The sequence below is a fragment of the Mastigoproctus giganteus genome, chromosome 9 (genome assembly GCF_048544385.1).
Source record: "Mastigoproctus giganteus isolate SK-2022 chromosome 9, ASM4854438v1, whole genome shotgun sequence".
In the NCBI taxonomy this organism is placed as follows: domain Eukaryota; kingdom Metazoa; phylum Arthropoda; class Arachnida; order Uropygi; family Thelyphonidae; genus Mastigoproctus; species Mastigoproctus giganteus.
Window position 1 is genome coordinate 11628972 of NC_143583.1, and position 16810 is coordinate 11645781.

Consider the following 16810-nt stretch of genomic DNA (forward strand, 5'->3'; position numbering starts at 1 on the left):
TCCTGGTTATAACTGAAGCTATAACTGAAGTCTTGTCTAAATGATCCTGCAGTGCTTCTTTAACTAGTGCCTCCATTAATTTTCCTGGAACAGAAGTTAAACTCACAGGTCTATAATTACATGTGTCAGCCTTTGATCCTCCTTTGTGAATTGGGGTCCCATTTGCACATCTCCAGTCTGTGGGTACCTCCCCCGAATCCAAGGAAGCTCTTATAATTATGGCTAAGGGTTTGCTTACTTCCTCTGCTGCCTCCTTTAATATAACTGGATACATCCCATCTACCCCGGGTGCCTTTCTTGTGTTTATCTTCAACAATTTCTCCTCCACTTTACTCTCAGTTATTACAAGATTCTGTAGCTTACTGCTAGAGTTGAATACACCTCTGGCATTCCTCTCGCTAAATAGCTCCTCATGTGTGAATGCCGATGCAAAATATTCATTTAGTTTGTTAGCTACCTGAGAAGGATCATCAACAGTTGACCCATCGATATCAAGTGGTCCAATCTGATTCATCCCCTTCCTTCTACAGTTTACATAAGTAAAGAACTCTTTGCTGTTTTTCTTTGCATCCCTTGCCAAAGATTTCTCGTAATCTGCCTTCGCCTGCCTAACCTCCTTTGTAACTTGGTTACAGATCAACTTGTATCTATCATAAACTTCTGTGTCGTGTTAATTTGTATGTATCCCATGCAACTTTCTTCTCTGCCATATGCCTCATCAGTTCATCTGACATCCATTTAGGCCTAAACCTTGAACAATATTTCTTGGTTGGTATGTAAAGCCTAGTAGCTTCCAAGATAAGTTCTTCGAATGCTTCCCATTTTGCATTTGCTGTTGGTAACATCATCAGTTGGTCCCACTGTATAGAATTTACATACTGTCTCAGTCCATCGTAGTCGCCTTTACGAAAGTAATAACCCTTCCCTTTACCCCTAATGGTAGTTACCTCTTTGAGTAAATCCCACTTCAGCACACTGTGATCACTTCCACCTAGTGGTTCATTTATCTGCAGATTCTTAATGCATGAAGAATCACTGCTGATAATCAAATCAAGAGTATTCGTCCCTCTAGTTGCCTCCCAAACATGCTGATGTAGAAAACAATCATCCAATAAATCCACAAAAGCCTTGCTAGTGTGTGAGTGACCAGCCCCCAAATTCCAGTCAATATCTGGGAAATTAAAATCTCCCATTATAAGACTCTCTGATTTACTGGCCCATTCTATTTTCCTGTACAGTTTCTTATTATACTCATCAGAGTCATTAGGCCTATAGCACACTCCTACTCTCAATTTTGATCTCCTAATGCTTACGTCACACCAAACTGACTCGACACTGCATTGTCCAGCGATGTCCACTGGCTTCACTTCCTTGGATTTTATGTATTTCTTAACTAATAGCATAACCCCTCCTCCCTTCCTATCCAGTCTATCCTTTCTGTAGACGTTGTACTCCCCAAATTCCAGTTCTGCATTCCTTATATCTGTGTGACACCACGTCTCTGATATCCCAACAATATCTGCCTTTGATGTTTTGAGCAATACCTCAAATTCATCAAATTTATTTACTAAACTCCTAGCATTGGTGTACACGCAAGTATACATGCACCTATTTCTATTCTTAGCTACCCTAACAAAACCCATGTGTTTACTTGTACCGCAATAACTCCCAGCAGTCTCTGAAATATCCTGCATCTTGTTTTTCAGGCTTCTGCTCATTCCAATAGAAGCAGTGCAAGAATCGCTTTCACCCCTGCCAGTGGTTAATCTATTCGTCTTTGTCTCCCCCCAAGCTAGCAGTTTTCTGACCCACCTAACACTGCCTCGAAAGCATCAGCAAATATTCTTGCACCCTTTCTATTTAAGTGTATCCCATCCCCGTAGAAGCAATCTCTCCTGTTAACAAGTACAGTCCAGGCTGAAAAAAATTCTACCCCTTGAGCCTTGCACAATCTTTCCAGGGCTGAATTGATCGACAAGGCTCTCATCATATACTCCCTCCTATCGTGTCTGGGCAGAATTGCAGACACTTTCAAATTCAACCCTATTTCACGGCTTTTTTTCAACAGTGACCTGTACTTGTTAAGCAATTCTGCCGGTCTCCTACTCTTGATATCATTAGTGCCAACGTGTACAACTGTAATCAACTGTAAAAGATGATATCTGCTCTACAACATCATCAACCTTTGCCCCTGGCAGACATACCCTGGTCCTGTTCCACCTATCCGTTTTACAAAGCATGTTCCCCGTTTCCCTGACAATAGAGTCACCAACAACTACTAGTTCCTTTGGGACCAGCGCATTCTGCCTTGGGGGTTGCTGCTGTGTTGCGCGATGACCAAGTGCAAGCTCTGGCATTGATGTGGGCAGCTGAGAGCTTGATGGGCCCCTCAATTTAGTTCCTTCGAGGGCATTCACCCTGTCCTTCAAGCTCTCATACAGGCCCATAAGAACGCTGAGTTGTTGGCTGATTTCGATACACTCCTTGCATCGCGCACACACAAGACATCCCCCCTGGCAATACCATGTCCCATACCTGAATGCTCCACAAACATCATGCAAGCTGTGCATTTTAGAAGGCTGTGATTCAGAAGGCAACTGCCCCCCTCAGTTCTTCTCTGAGCCACAGCACTTCCATTAGCTTGAGCCTTTTGTTTCGCTGCTCTGGTCTGAGTCATGATTTCTTTTAATTTAAATAAAATTTCAATTTCAGTTTATAACCCTAACTTATCTCCCAACACAGTTATAACGGAATATATATTTTTTAGTGTCAAGTATTAATTATCTCAGAGTTCCCTTTATATAACTTCCATATCAGTTATGTATTAATTAATTATGTTACGTTTGCAATCTAAGTCGGTATATGTATTTAGTTAAAAGTACAATTTAAATGCCAACGAAGTTCAACAAGTTTAATAGATTTTACCGATCACTGAAAATATTATAACCTATACTATACTAACGCTATCTAGGTTCGATATATAACGATCATATGACAAAGACAAGGGCGGGAAATTACGAACGGTAAATCTATGGACACTTAAGTATTAATTAACCTTCAAATCTCGCTGTCTCAATTCAGAATAAACTAACAATTCTTACTAGGTCTATAAGCTACTTCCAAAAAATTATTTGACGTAAAAAATATTCAATAAGCGGCTAAATATGGCTAAAAAACTTCTCGTTCAGCGGAGTTGCGACTTGTAACACGTGGATATCCTTACCGATACTTTTATGCAATTGCAAGGCCAAGTAAAGAATAAAAACACCAAATTAATCAGAAAATCACAAAATAATGCTATACTACTAAATTTAAATCAAAAGTTTTAGAAAAACAATAATTTCAAATCAATAAATAAGAAAAATCCACTTAGCAGCTTTGAACACGTCTGGCCCCTACTAGCCTCATCAGCAGACTGGATTAGATTGGATTAGACAATCCAATACTGTTATAGGCTTCCATGTCACCCATTGATTTAAATGTATCCCATGCATTTTTCTTCTCTGCCATATGTCTCATTAGTTCATCTGACATCCATTTAGGCCTAAACCTTGAACAATATTTCTTAGTTGGTATGTAAAGCCTAGTAGCTTCCAAGATAAGTTCTTTGAATGCTTCCCATTTTGAATTTGCTGTTGGTAACATCATCAGTTGTTTCCACTGTATAGAATTTAAATACTGTCTCAGACCATCGTAGTCGCCTTTACGAAAGCAAAAACCCTTCCCTTTACCCCTGATGGTACCTCTCTGAGTAAATCCCATGTCAGCACACTGTGATCACTGCCACCTAGTGGTTCCTTTATCTGCAGATTCTTAAGTTTATTTAAAACATGAATTCAAGTAATTACAGTACTTGTTTTTTACTTAATTTATCGCACACTTTTTTAATACCATTAATACCGGTATCCCGATTTCATAAGTTAAAAATACCAAAATACCGGTATTCAGATTTTGACCGGTATAATAAGCCCTATATATAGGAATTTTGCTAGCAGGTACAGGGAGGTGATTAACCCGTTATACAAGACAATGGTCACGCCACCCCTAGAGTATTGTGTACAGGTCTGGAGGCCTCATTTTAGGAAGGATATAGAGTTGCTAGAAAGAGTACAAAGAAGGGCAACAAGATTGGTGAGGGGAACAAAGGGGTGCTCTTACCAAGGAAGGCTTAAGTTCTGCAAATTGCAGTGCCTGGAGAGTAAGCACCTGCGAGGTGATCTGATTGAGATGTATGAGGCTTTGAATGGGTTGAGCAAACTGAATGCTGATAGGATTCTTGCTCTTGCTCAAATTAAGAACCTGAAGGGGCACAGTTTCAAACTGAGGAAAGATAGTTGTAGAACAGATGTGTGGAAATTTGCCTTTAGCCAGTGGGTAGTTGATTGGTGGTACAGGCTTCCATCTTTTATTGTGGAATCTAATAACCTAAATAAATTTAAGGCTGAGCTGGAGAGGCATTTGGAACGAATGGAGGGCCGAAATGGTAGTTTTTTTTTTTTGCTGATGATGCATAAGCTTGCTTTCTTGCATCGTATGCCTCTACTAATGCTAATGAGATGAAGTCTCAGAGATATTACCCTTCTGTGGTTGGTGTTGAAGCATGAGTGGCTTCAACACCAACCACAAAACTTCTCTCAAGGAACCCAGGAAGTATATGCAGTGTTAGAAGTGTGTCAGACATCATGAGAAGTACATTTAAGCTTGACATGCATTGTTTCCTTGCTGTTTTTGAAATACAAATTTTAACCTTTGTGGTTTTCCTGATTTCCTACATGATGGAAATACTGTCTTGTAATATTAACACAACAGTGTTGTCATTAAATAATACACAGAATATTATGATAATGACAATAGATTAAGTGCAGTGCCCTTTGTTTAATATTAATTTGATATGAAAAGCAAAACCACAAAAGGTCTAATATAAAATAATGTTTTCTACTATTCATCATCAGCAACTTTTATTTGTCTTCTAATAAAAATATTAAGTAAAAAACAAACACTGCACTTACTTTACAAAATGATTGAGGTGTACAGGACATATAGTATTGAGCTAGTGAACAGAAATCTTCCACATCATCAGCTTCTAAGGCACAAGGTGCTGAGGAAAGGACATCTTAAACAAAATTATTTAAACTCAGACAAACTTCATACAATAAAGTATAAAAAGATAAATTGTTACATGTGAAATATTTATCATTAAATATGAATTTAAAATTAGGAGAAACAATGTTTCATTATGAAATAATGTAATCTGTTACAAAAACTGATTCAAATGGACAATTCAATTCAATTTATTTCTCTACCCTCTTGTAGAACAATGCTATTGTTTGGCTCATCCAATCGTTACAATCTTATTTTACACATAATCAACGTTACACACAGTTAAAAAAAAAAAAATTTGGTCACTTGGCCCCAAAAAGTCATTCATACAATATTCAAGTAAAATAAACCAATTCTTAAACATAAAACTGCAAAATAAATGCCTCTAAAACAATATTATTTAAATTCCATAAAATAATATAATAAAAGTGTGTACACTATATAATAAACAAATATGTTTACACATATACAATTTCTCATAAAAATATATTCAACATAAACCCTAAAAACATGTATAATACATCCAAACCACTAAATATTTACATAAAATATTTAATCCAGCATTATTAAACCTTTTTTCCAAAAAACAAAATCTTGAATATTTTCCAAAAACACAAAATCTTGAATAATACAATATTCAAGTAAAATATACTAATTCTTAATTAGTATATTTTACTTGAATAAAGTTCTACTCTGAAACTTTAAAACAATATTATTTAAATTCCATAAAATAATCTCATAATAGTATTGTGTACATTATATAATAAATTAACACATATACACATTATAATTTCTCATAAAAATAAACTTGATATAAAACCTAAAAACACAACCATAAAATATTCACATTGAAACCATAAAATATTCACATTTATGTTAAATACTTAATCTGGTCACAGTAAGCCTTCTTTTTCCAAAAACCTCTTTCACAAAAATCTTAAATATTCTATAACATTGTAAGCTCACAAACACTTTGCATGGCTGCAAAACCTGCACTTCTAATTCTTCGCACATATTTTTACAAGCTTCCCGATAAAATCTATAGTGCCATAGTATATGTTCTGAAGTCTCCAATTTCCCACAAAGACATAAGCCAGAAGGTTCTACTCTCAATTCACTTAATCCATGTCATCATGGTCTTGTGCAGACCCACAAAATTCAAAATCCTTTCGTGACTTTGAATAGGATTTCAATTTTTATATATCATCATCATTTGTCATCGTCCCACTATTCCATGGGTCGACGTATGAAGCCTCGCTACCATGCCCTGTCCATGTACTTCTCTCCATCATTGATTTCACTCCAGTTTCCTCCTCTCTTAATGACATCGGTCTTTATCATGTCCTGCCAACTCATTCTAGGTCTCCCCCTTGGTCTTTTGTCCCTTAATTGTAAATCCAACATTCTTCTTGACAAATGGACATGTCAAGAGGATGACTCGTTCATCCTCTTGACACGTCCAAACCATTTCAAACGGGACCTTTCAATCCTATTCTGGAGTTTTTCAACTTGAATTACTGTTCCTCGGCCATTCTATTTTCAATTGTTCCTCTTATCTTTTGCTCTCTTATACAGCTTACTCACATGTGATGTGAGTATGATGCTCTATATAACTGGAACACTTTATCCTGTTCTCCTTCTTGAACAACGGGATTATCAAACCTTCTCCGCAAACCTTTTCCAGTTCTCCGGCACTTGTCTCCTATCTCAGATCTTACAGAACAGTCTGTATGTCCACACTATCCCTGCCTTGCTTGTAGCCTTCAGCATCTCTCTCTGTTTATCTCCATACCAGCAGACTTACTCGTCTTGACGTATTTCCAGGCTGGCACTACATCATTCCATGTCAAGTCTGTCTGCTCTCTCTCCATATCTTCTCTTTCATCTCCTCTTTATGATCAACCTGCCTTTGTCCCTTTTGCTGGCTGTCCTGCACGTTCAACAGATTTTCAAAATACTTCTTCCATGTTTCTCTTATCTCTTCATCCTTGGTTATTAGGTTCTCATTCTCATCCATAAAGTATTTGCTGGATGATTTGCTGTTCACCTTTTCTTCTTCTATTCCTCACCATACCATAGAGCATCTTTTTATTATCGCCGATATCTTGTTGTAGAATTTCACTCCATTCTTCCAACCAAAGTCTTCTCTCCTCGTTAACTATCCTCTTGACCTCTCTCTCTCTTTATTCTCATCATTTCTGTTCTGGAAGTAGGTCCTGAATGCATTATTCTTGATTTTCACAGCCTCTCTCATCATCTCATTCCACCATGGGGTTTCTTTCCATCTCCTTCTATTGCTTGTCCTTCCGCAAACCTGCTCTGTCAGTCCTACTACACAGTCTTTGAATGCTTTCCATTCTGACTCCACGCTGATCACCACTGTCTTAGGTACAACCTTCCTGAACTCTTCTCTGAACATCACCCCTTTTTCCACTTCTTTCAACTTCCACACCCGTAGTTTTCTCTCACTTGTTATTTTAATCCTCTACAATTTAGGGAATCTTAAAACTCCAACAACTAACCTGTGATCACCACCCAAGGAGACACTAGGAATGGCCTTGATGTCCACTAGTCTTCTGTGTCGCTCTTTATCCATGAGCATATAGTTAAGGAGGGATTCCTGTTGACCGCCCCAACCATATCTTGTCACAAAGTGATGTATGACATGTATAGTATCTTATGTAGGATGGCACCTGAACATCAGTTCATCTCCACCATTGTACACTGTGATGATTACAGAAAGCACTGTAAAAGGCCAGAAATGGGTGTAATATTATGTTCATGCAGCTAGTTATTTGTTTCTGGCCGTTTTGTCACCAGGCAGGTGATCACCTGGAAGGCCTGCCCAGTGTCCGTCTACACCACAGGGAGGTAGGCCAAAACTACGCATGTATCGCGGCCGCCCTCCGAACCCTCTGGTTTACCAGCTCTTACTGCCCTGATATCAGAGCAAAAAAGAAAAAAAAAATAAATAAAAATATATATCTATATATAGAAAAAAAATATATATGTAAGTAAATAATAAAAACTAGATAATAAGATAGTGTCCCTCTGGCAGCCCAAACCCAGGAAACCAACAAAAATAAATAAGTAAATAAATACAAATAAAAAGTGAAAAAAAAAAAAATAATAATAATAAATAAATAATGCTAATATATGCCTCGCCTAATGCTAATATATTGTCACAAAGTGACAATATATTATATAATACATTAATCGAGGCATATGATGTAATGGCCATATTCTTTTAGGTCCAAAAAGAAATTTACCATTTCATAAAGATACTGCCAATTTCATTAGAATTGTTTTAACATGTTGGTATATAGCGAATGTGAAAACGTCCCTAAAGGGACAAAGATTAAAAAACCATCACAAAGAACCCGTATTTAAAAAGCATGGCAAGGTTATCAATGATATTGATTAAGGTATATCAGGCTTAATGTCCAAGTTTACAGATGATACAAAGGTTGGCAGGGTTGTTAATGACACTAAAGACAGTATGCTACTGCAAAAGGATCTAGAAAAGTTAGGCAGATGGGCCAAGATGTGGCAAATGAAGTTTAACATTGACAAATGTAAAGTACTACACATGGGAAAACAGCAACCCCAGAGCAACGTATCAACTCTGTGGTACTACACTCAGGGAGGTAGAGAACGAAAAAGACTGGGGATAATTGTGCAGTCAGATATGAAGTTTTCTGGGCAGTGCAGATGGGCTGCCAGAGCAGGTCATGGAGCTTTGTCAATGATATATAGGAATTTTTCTAGCAGAGACAAGGAGGTGATTATCCCTTTATATAAGGCAATGGTCAGGCCACACCTTGTGTACTTCGTACAGGTCAGGAGGCCTCATTTTAAGAAGGAGGTAGAGTTGCTAGAACAAGTACAGAGAAGGGCAACAAGATTGGTGAGAGAAACATAGGGGTATGCTGATGAAGAAAGGTTTAAGTTCTGAAAATTGCAGTTTCTGGAGATTAGGCACCTGCCTTATCTGGATGGGAAAGTTTTCAATAGTAAATAGTCTTACATTATAGAAATATTAACTTTTGCTACAGTTCTTGCAGTGTATCTGTTTATCCTGTCATTAAAGGAGTAAGCTTACAAAGAAAGGCTTAAGTTCTGCAAGTTGCAGCATCTGGAGACTAGACACCTGTGAGGTGATCTGATTGAGGTGTATAAGGCCTTGAATGGTTTGAGAAGACTCAATGCTGATGGGATACTTCTGCTTATTCAGACTAAGAACCTGAGGGGACATAGATTCAAATTGAGGAAAGATTGTAGAATATATGTGTGGAAGTTTGCCTTTAGCCAATGGGTAGTTGATTGCTGGAACAGACTTCCATCTGTTGTTGTGGATGTTGATAGCTTAAATAAATTTAAAGCTGAACTAGACAAACATTTGAAGTGACCAGATGGGTGAAATGGGAAGGTTTTTTTATTTTTTTATTTTTTTTGGCTGATGCTGTATAAGCTTGCTTTCTTGCATCATATTCCTCAAATAATGCTAATATCTTGTCACTTTGTGACTCTTTTCTCTTTTTGAATCAGGTGTTCTCATGACTAAGCGGTTCTGTAAATAGTAATTCAACAGCCTGTCACCATCATCAGTCCTAGGTCCAGAACCATGCGGACCCATAATGTATTCTAGTCCTTGTCTCTCCACTCCAACTTTTGCATTCAGGTCACCCATGACGACTAGATCTCCACCTGTGATGTTCTCTTCGAGGTTGTCCTCAAACTCCAGCTTCTCCATTTCTTTGCAACCGGTTTGTGATGTGTAACATGGTACTATCTTCAATTTTTCGCTGTAATTCATTTGCAGTTTAATTGCCATGAGTCTGTTGCTGATATTATTCACCTCCAGTAGCCTTTCCTTAATCCTGTGATCTATAATGATGGCTACACCCTTCCTCGCTACATCACCCCCAAACCAATATAATAAAAATAAATAAATAAATTTTCTGTTTACTCCGGCACGACAACCAAGTCAGTAGAGTTTACAGTAAATCGTCAATACAAATATTTATCGTATTTAGTAGTCACGGGCTTGAACCCCGGTCCACTCAAGGAACGCGTGCTATGCACTCTCGCTCCTGACCACTGGGCTACGTCAGGCCTATATAGGTAATAGTCTCCTTATAACTCTCTATACCCATTTCCTTTCCATTTTGATTCACTCAATCTAAGGATGCTTATTTTTCTGTCCTTTAAGATGTCCACACACACACACACACACTCCTCAATTTTTCCTGACGATGTCATAATAGTCAGTGTGGCTAGTTTAACATATGTTGTCATCAGGCTTCACAGATACCACCAATAAGATCAGCTGTGTCACATCCGGGCTAATTAGTTTTCTTTTTATACTGAAGGCAATAAATTTAAGCTGCCGATCTGCCAAACCTGTTGCAGCCATTTTAGGGAACAGATTTTTAAATATCTATTCCCTATATCAAATGTGCAACTGGTTGAAAGAACATTATGTTACTGGTTACCTAACAGTCAGTAATAGCAATAGTTTGGTAGTAATTATTAAACAGTTTCTCAGACAGTGCTATAACACTAAACAAACATCGAAATAGAAAATTCCTCAAGAGAAAATATTGCCATAAGTTGTTGCCATTAGCAAACATTGCATTAGGCAAAACACATCTCAAATTAGTTTGAGATGTGTTAAGGTTAGAAAGAACATAACAAGACACTCCCTTCATGTTTGTATATTAATATAATGATATCATCAAAAATAATTATACAAAGGGTACTAGGAAAGTTTTGCAATACAGCTTTGTTTATTTAATTTTTTCAAAGTAATCTCCTCTACATTCAATACACCTCTCCATCCTCCGAAACCAATCTTTAAACCAGTTCTGCCAAGTTTCACTAGGGAGTAAAGCACACTCGTTGTCCCAAGCCCGTAGAAGGTCCTCATCACTGGAAAACCGCCTCCCTTTTAGCTTCATTTTCACATGCAGGAACAGTGCAAAGTCGCAGGGAGCAAGGTCTGGACTGTAGGGAGGGTGCTCGAGAAGTTTCAGTCCTGTCGTGGTCAAATATTCGGTGCAGGCTTTGGCGCGGTGAGCTGGAGCATTATCGTGATGGAGGTACCAGGTGTCCATTCTTGACTTTGGCCGCAGGTTCTTCATAGATCCAATGACTTTAGGCAGGCATTGTTCAGTATACCACTTAGCTGTGACTGTCTTCTGCGTGTCCAAAACGACACGTTCCACAATTCCACTCGATTTGAAAAATACAGCTATCATTTTCTTCTTTACAGATCAGGATTTTCTGACAATTACGGGTGTGTCGTCATCATCAAAGACCCAAACTTTGTTTTGAGCCTTGGTCAGCAGATCGTAATAGTACAGCCAAGTCTCGTCACCTGTCACGATGTTGTTCACATACCGAGATTGTCCCTTATCAAACTTTTTTAACATCTCCCGGCACCAAGTCACACGTCGTGTCATCTGCTCTTCAGTCAGTTGATGCGGCACCCAGAGAGAGTACAAAGTTTCTTCACGTGCAAATGATCTTGCAGAATCGAACGAATTGCTGGTGCATTTAGGCCCAAAGTATCCTCTATCTGTTGGTAGGTCACTCGCCTGTTTTCATCAAGCATTTTCCTCACAGCAGTAACGTTTTCCTCCGTAACTGACGTTCGTGGCCTTCCCGGCCTCTCAGAATCCTCCAGAGTGAAATTTCCCCTTTGGAATTCTCTATACCACCTGAATATCGTTGTACGATGTGGACAATCATCATCTAGTGCAAGAGTCATTTCTTCTAAGCACTGGTCTATGGTTAAACCACGCACGAAATTATACCACAAAACTGTCCTTATCTCATTTCGTGACCACGATGCCATCGCAAGCACTTTACACTCTCACTACTAATGAATAACTGAGCCCATCGACTTGGCGTGGCGGCTACTATGCACGTATGAACATGTCTCAACATGCAGCAACAAGCAGCTTCCTGTGATTCATTGTTGCGTCATATTGCAGGTATAGAAACAGGTGCAGGTATACTTGCGTGTACACCAATGCTAGGAGTTTAGTAAATAAATTTGATGAATTTGAGGTATTGCTCAAAACATCGAAGGCAGATATTGTTGGGATATCAGAGACGTGGTGTCACACAGATATAAAGGATGCAGAACTGCAATTTGGGGAGTACAACGTCTACAGAAAGGATAGACAGGATAGGAAGGGAGGAGGGGTTATGTTATTAGTTAAGAAACACATAAAAACCAAGGAAGTGAAGCCAGTCGACATCGCTGGACAGTGCAGTGTGGAGTCAGTTTGGTGTGACATAAACATTGGGAGATCAAAATTGAGAGTAGGAGTGTGCTATAGGCCTAATGACTCTGATGAGTATAATAAGGAACTGTACAGGGAAATAGAGTGGGCCAGTAAATCAGAGTGTCTTATAATGGGAGATTTTAATTTCCCAGATATTGACTGGAATTTGGGGGCTGGTTACTCACACACTAGCAGGACTTTTGTGGATTTATTGGATGATTGTTTTCTACATCAGCATGTTCGGGAGGCAACTAGAGGGAGTAATACTCTTGATTTGATTATCAGCAGTGATTCTTCATGCATTAAGAATCTGCAGATAAATGAACCACTAGGTGGCAGTGATCACAGTGTGCTGAAGTGGGATTTACTCAGAGGTAACTACCATTAGGGGTAAAGGGAAGGGTTATTGCTTCCGTAAAGGCGACTACGATGGACTGAGACAGTATTTAAATTCTATACAGTGGGACCAACTGATGATGTTACCAACAGCAAATTCAAAATGGGAAGCATTCAAAGAACTTATCTTGGAAGCTACTAGGCTTTACATACCAACTAAGAAATATTGTTCAAGGTTTAGGCCAAAATGGATGTCGGATGAACTAATGAGGCATATGGCAGAGAAGAAAAATGCATGGGATACATACAAATTAACACATGACACAGAAGCCTATGATAGATACAAGTTGATATGCAACCAAGTTACAAAGGAGGTTAGGCAGGCGAAGGCAGATTACGAGAAATCCTTGGCAAGGGATGCAAAGAAAAACAGCAAAGAGTTCTTTACTTATGTAAACTCTAGAAGGAAGGGGGTGAATCAGATTGGTCCACTTGATATTGATGGGTCAAGTGTTGATGATCCTGCTCAGGTAGCTAACAAACTAAATGAATATTTTGCATCGACATTCACACATGAGGAGTTATTCAGCGAGGGGAATGCCAGAGGTGTATTCAACTCTAGCAGTAAGCTACAGAATCTTGAAATAACTGGGAGTAAAGTGGAGGAGAAACTGTTGAAGATAAACACAAGAAAGGCACCCGGGGTGGATGGGATCTATCCAGTTATATTAAAGGAGGCAGCAAAGGAAGTAAGCAAACCCTTAGCCATAATTATGAGAGCTTCCTTGGACTCAGGGGAGGTACCCATAGACTGGAAATGTGCAAATGTGACCCCAATTCACAAAGGAGGATCAAAGGCTGACACAAGTAATTATAGACCTGTGAGCTTAACTTCTGTTCCAGGAAAATTAATGGAGGCACTGGTTAAAGAAGCACTGCAGGATCATTTAGACAAGACTTCAGTTATAGCTCAGACACAGCATGGTTTTGTTAAGGTGAAGTCTTGCCTGACCAACTTGATTGGATACTATGATGCAGTCACAAAAGAACTGGATGCAGGGAATAACTTTGATATTATATACTTGGATCTTAGAAAGGCTTTTGATACTGTTGCACATGGAAGACTGCTACACAAATTGGAGCAGTGTGACATTGGAGGCAAATTGCTGCTATGGATAAAGGGGTGGTTGAGGGGGAGAAGACAGAGAGTGGTAATCAATGGACACTGCTCATCGTGGACTGATGTTATTAGTGGAGTCCCTCAGGGCTCAGTGTTGGGTCCATTATTGTTTTCTGTATTTATAAATGATATTGATGATGGTATATCGGGCTTAATGTCCAAGTTTGCAGACGATACAAAGGTTGGCAGGGTTGTCAAGGACACTACTGACACTATGCTGCTGCAACAGGATCTGGAAAGGTTGAGCAGATGGGCTGAGAGGTGGCAAATGAAGTTTAACATTGATAAATGTAAAGTACTACACATGGGAAACAGCAACCCCAGAGCAACGTATCAACTCTGTCGTACTACACTGACAGTGGTAGAGAATGAAAGGGACTTGGGGGTGGTTGTGCAGGCAGATATGAAGTTCTCTGAGCAGTGCAGAAGGGCTGCAAGAGTAGCTCATGGAGTATTGTCAATGATATACAGGAATTTTTCCAGCAGGGATAAGGAGGTGATTATTCCATTGTATAAGGCGATGGTCAGGCCACACCTAGAGTACTGTATACAGGTCTGGAGGCCTCATTTCAAGAAGGATGTAGAGCTGCTGGAACGAGTACAGAGAAGGGCAACAAGATTAGTGAATGGAACAAAGGGGTGCTCTTACGAAGAAAGGCTTAAGTTTTGCAAATTACAGTGTCTGGAGACTAGGCACCAGCGAGGTGATCTGATAGAGGTGTATAAAGCCTTGAATGGTTTAAGCATGCTCAATGCTGATGGGATTCTTCCTCTTGCTCAGAAAAATCACCTGAGAGGGCATAAATTCAAATTGAGGAAAGACAGATGTAGGATAGACGTGCGGAAATTTGCCTTTAGCCAGCGGGTGGTTGGTTGGTGGAACAGACTTCCATCCCTTGTGGTGGAGGTTGATAGCCTAAATAAGTTTAAGGCTCAGCTGGACAGGTATTTTGAACGAACAGAGGGGTGAAGTGGAAGTGGGTTTTTTTTTTTTTTTTTTTTGGCTGATGCTGCATAAGCTTGCTTTCTTGCATCAAATGCCTCTGCTAATGCTAATGCTAATTGCAAAACTTTCCTAGTACCCTTTGTATATATAATAGTACAAGTCTAATTCAAAATGATATCAATAATACTAGATATTATCTGAATATAAGAATTTTTTTTTCATATTATGGTTGATTAAACTTAATTGGCTTTGAGAATCTAGACAATAAATTTAAAATTTTCTAAATAAAAACAATTCATCTGTTACTCAAATTTTTTTTCTCTTCTTTGAGTACTGTATACGGGTCTGGAGGCCTCATTTTAAGAAGGATGTAGAGCTGTTGGAATGAGTACAGAGAAGGGCAACAAGATTAGTGAATGGAACAAAGCGTTGCTCTTACGAAGAAAGGCTTAAGTTTTGCAGATTACAGTGTTTGGAGACGAGGTACCTGCAAAGTGATCTGATTGAGGTGTATAAAGCTTTGGATGGTTTGAGCATGCTCAGTGCTGATGGGATTCTTCCTCTTGCTCAGAATAATCACCTGAGAGGGCATAAATTCAAATTGAGGAAAGACTTTTGTAGGATAGATGTGTGGAAGTTTGCCTTTAGCCAGCAGGTAGTTGATTGGTGGAACAGACTTCCATCTTTTGTTGTGGAAGTTGATAGCCTAAATGGTAGAGATTCAGAAACGGGTACCCCTTTCAAAATGGCGGCGAGGAGGGGGAAGGCAATGATTGACGGGTTGTGACTCCGCCCACTCACTGCGTTCCCCCTCCTCTCCTCGCCCAGTGGATTTGAAATGACACGCAGACGGCACTTGGCACAGCAACAAATATGATGGCTGAAAACAAATGAAGAAAAAGCAATTTTTAAAAAAACCAAGAAATAAAAATTTACACGAAATGCAATCACTGATTCTTCTCGCCGTACATAACTACACTATTTCGCGAGCATTAACAATGATAATTTTTGTTGCCAGTGAACACATAAATGCTTCTTTTTTTTGCGAGTGAACACATAAATGCTTCTTTTTTTTTTTATTTTTGGTGGGGCTGCCGCCCCCTAACCCCCGCTATTTCCCCCCCACAAAATTGGAGCTGAAAAAGAAAAGGTAATTTAAGGGTAAATAGAACGAAGAAAAGCAATGGCAAATCAACATTTGAAAAAACATAAATGCACGTTTTTCTAGGCTACTTTACGAGTGAACACATAAATGCTTCTTTTTTTTTTTTAAATTTTTGGTGGGGGCTGCCACCCCCTAACCCCCGCTATTTTCCCCCAACAAAATTGGAGCTGAAAAAGAAAAGGTAATTTAAGGGTAAATAGAACGAAGAAAAGCAACGTCAAATCAACATTTGAAAAAAACATAAACGCACGTTTTTCTAGGCTACTTTACGAGCATTAACAATGAGAAAGACTGAAAACAAGAAAAATAAAACATAATTTGAGGGGAAATTTTACAAAACATAAATGCACGTTTTTCTATGCTATTTTACGTGCATTAACAATGAGAAAGGCTGAAAAGGTAATTTTAGGGGAAATTTTACGAAACAAACAAAAATGCACATTTTTCTAAGCTATTTCTATGAAAAACAATCAGATTGAACTGAGCCAAAGAAAAATCACTCACCTCATCGGTCGGGTGTCCTCGTTCAATCCTCGGTTTCAGGTTTGTACACTAAGCTCACAGCTTTTAAAAATTCCATAGTTAAATCGCTGCTGCCGGAATGTTTCCTTCGCCACATATACTCTTCGAGGTAGGAGTCGAACTGATCATTTATTTTGCTGTGACAAAGGAGATTTCACGGCAGCAAGAAACAGGCACCCACACAAATCAAGAACTGACCAAAATGTGATTACGCAATCGTAATCAGCCAATCACAGAGTTAAGTTACTTTATTTTTTTTTTTTAAA

General features: G+C 38.8%; 1 protein-coding gene across 1 annotated transcript in view; it reads right to left on the reverse strand.

Moving 5' to 3' along the window:
• TBC1D23 (TBC1 domain family member 23) overlaps window positions 1-16810 on the reverse strand; it is a 249771-nt gene that overhangs the window by 124705 nt on the left and 108256 nt on the right. Inside the window, exon 8 of the mRNA XM_090381875.1 lies at window positions 5010-5113. Within this exon, the coding sequence (XP_090238001.1) occupies window positions 5010-5113 (104 nt within the window). The remainder of the gene's footprint in view (window positions 1-5009; window positions 5114-16810) is intronic.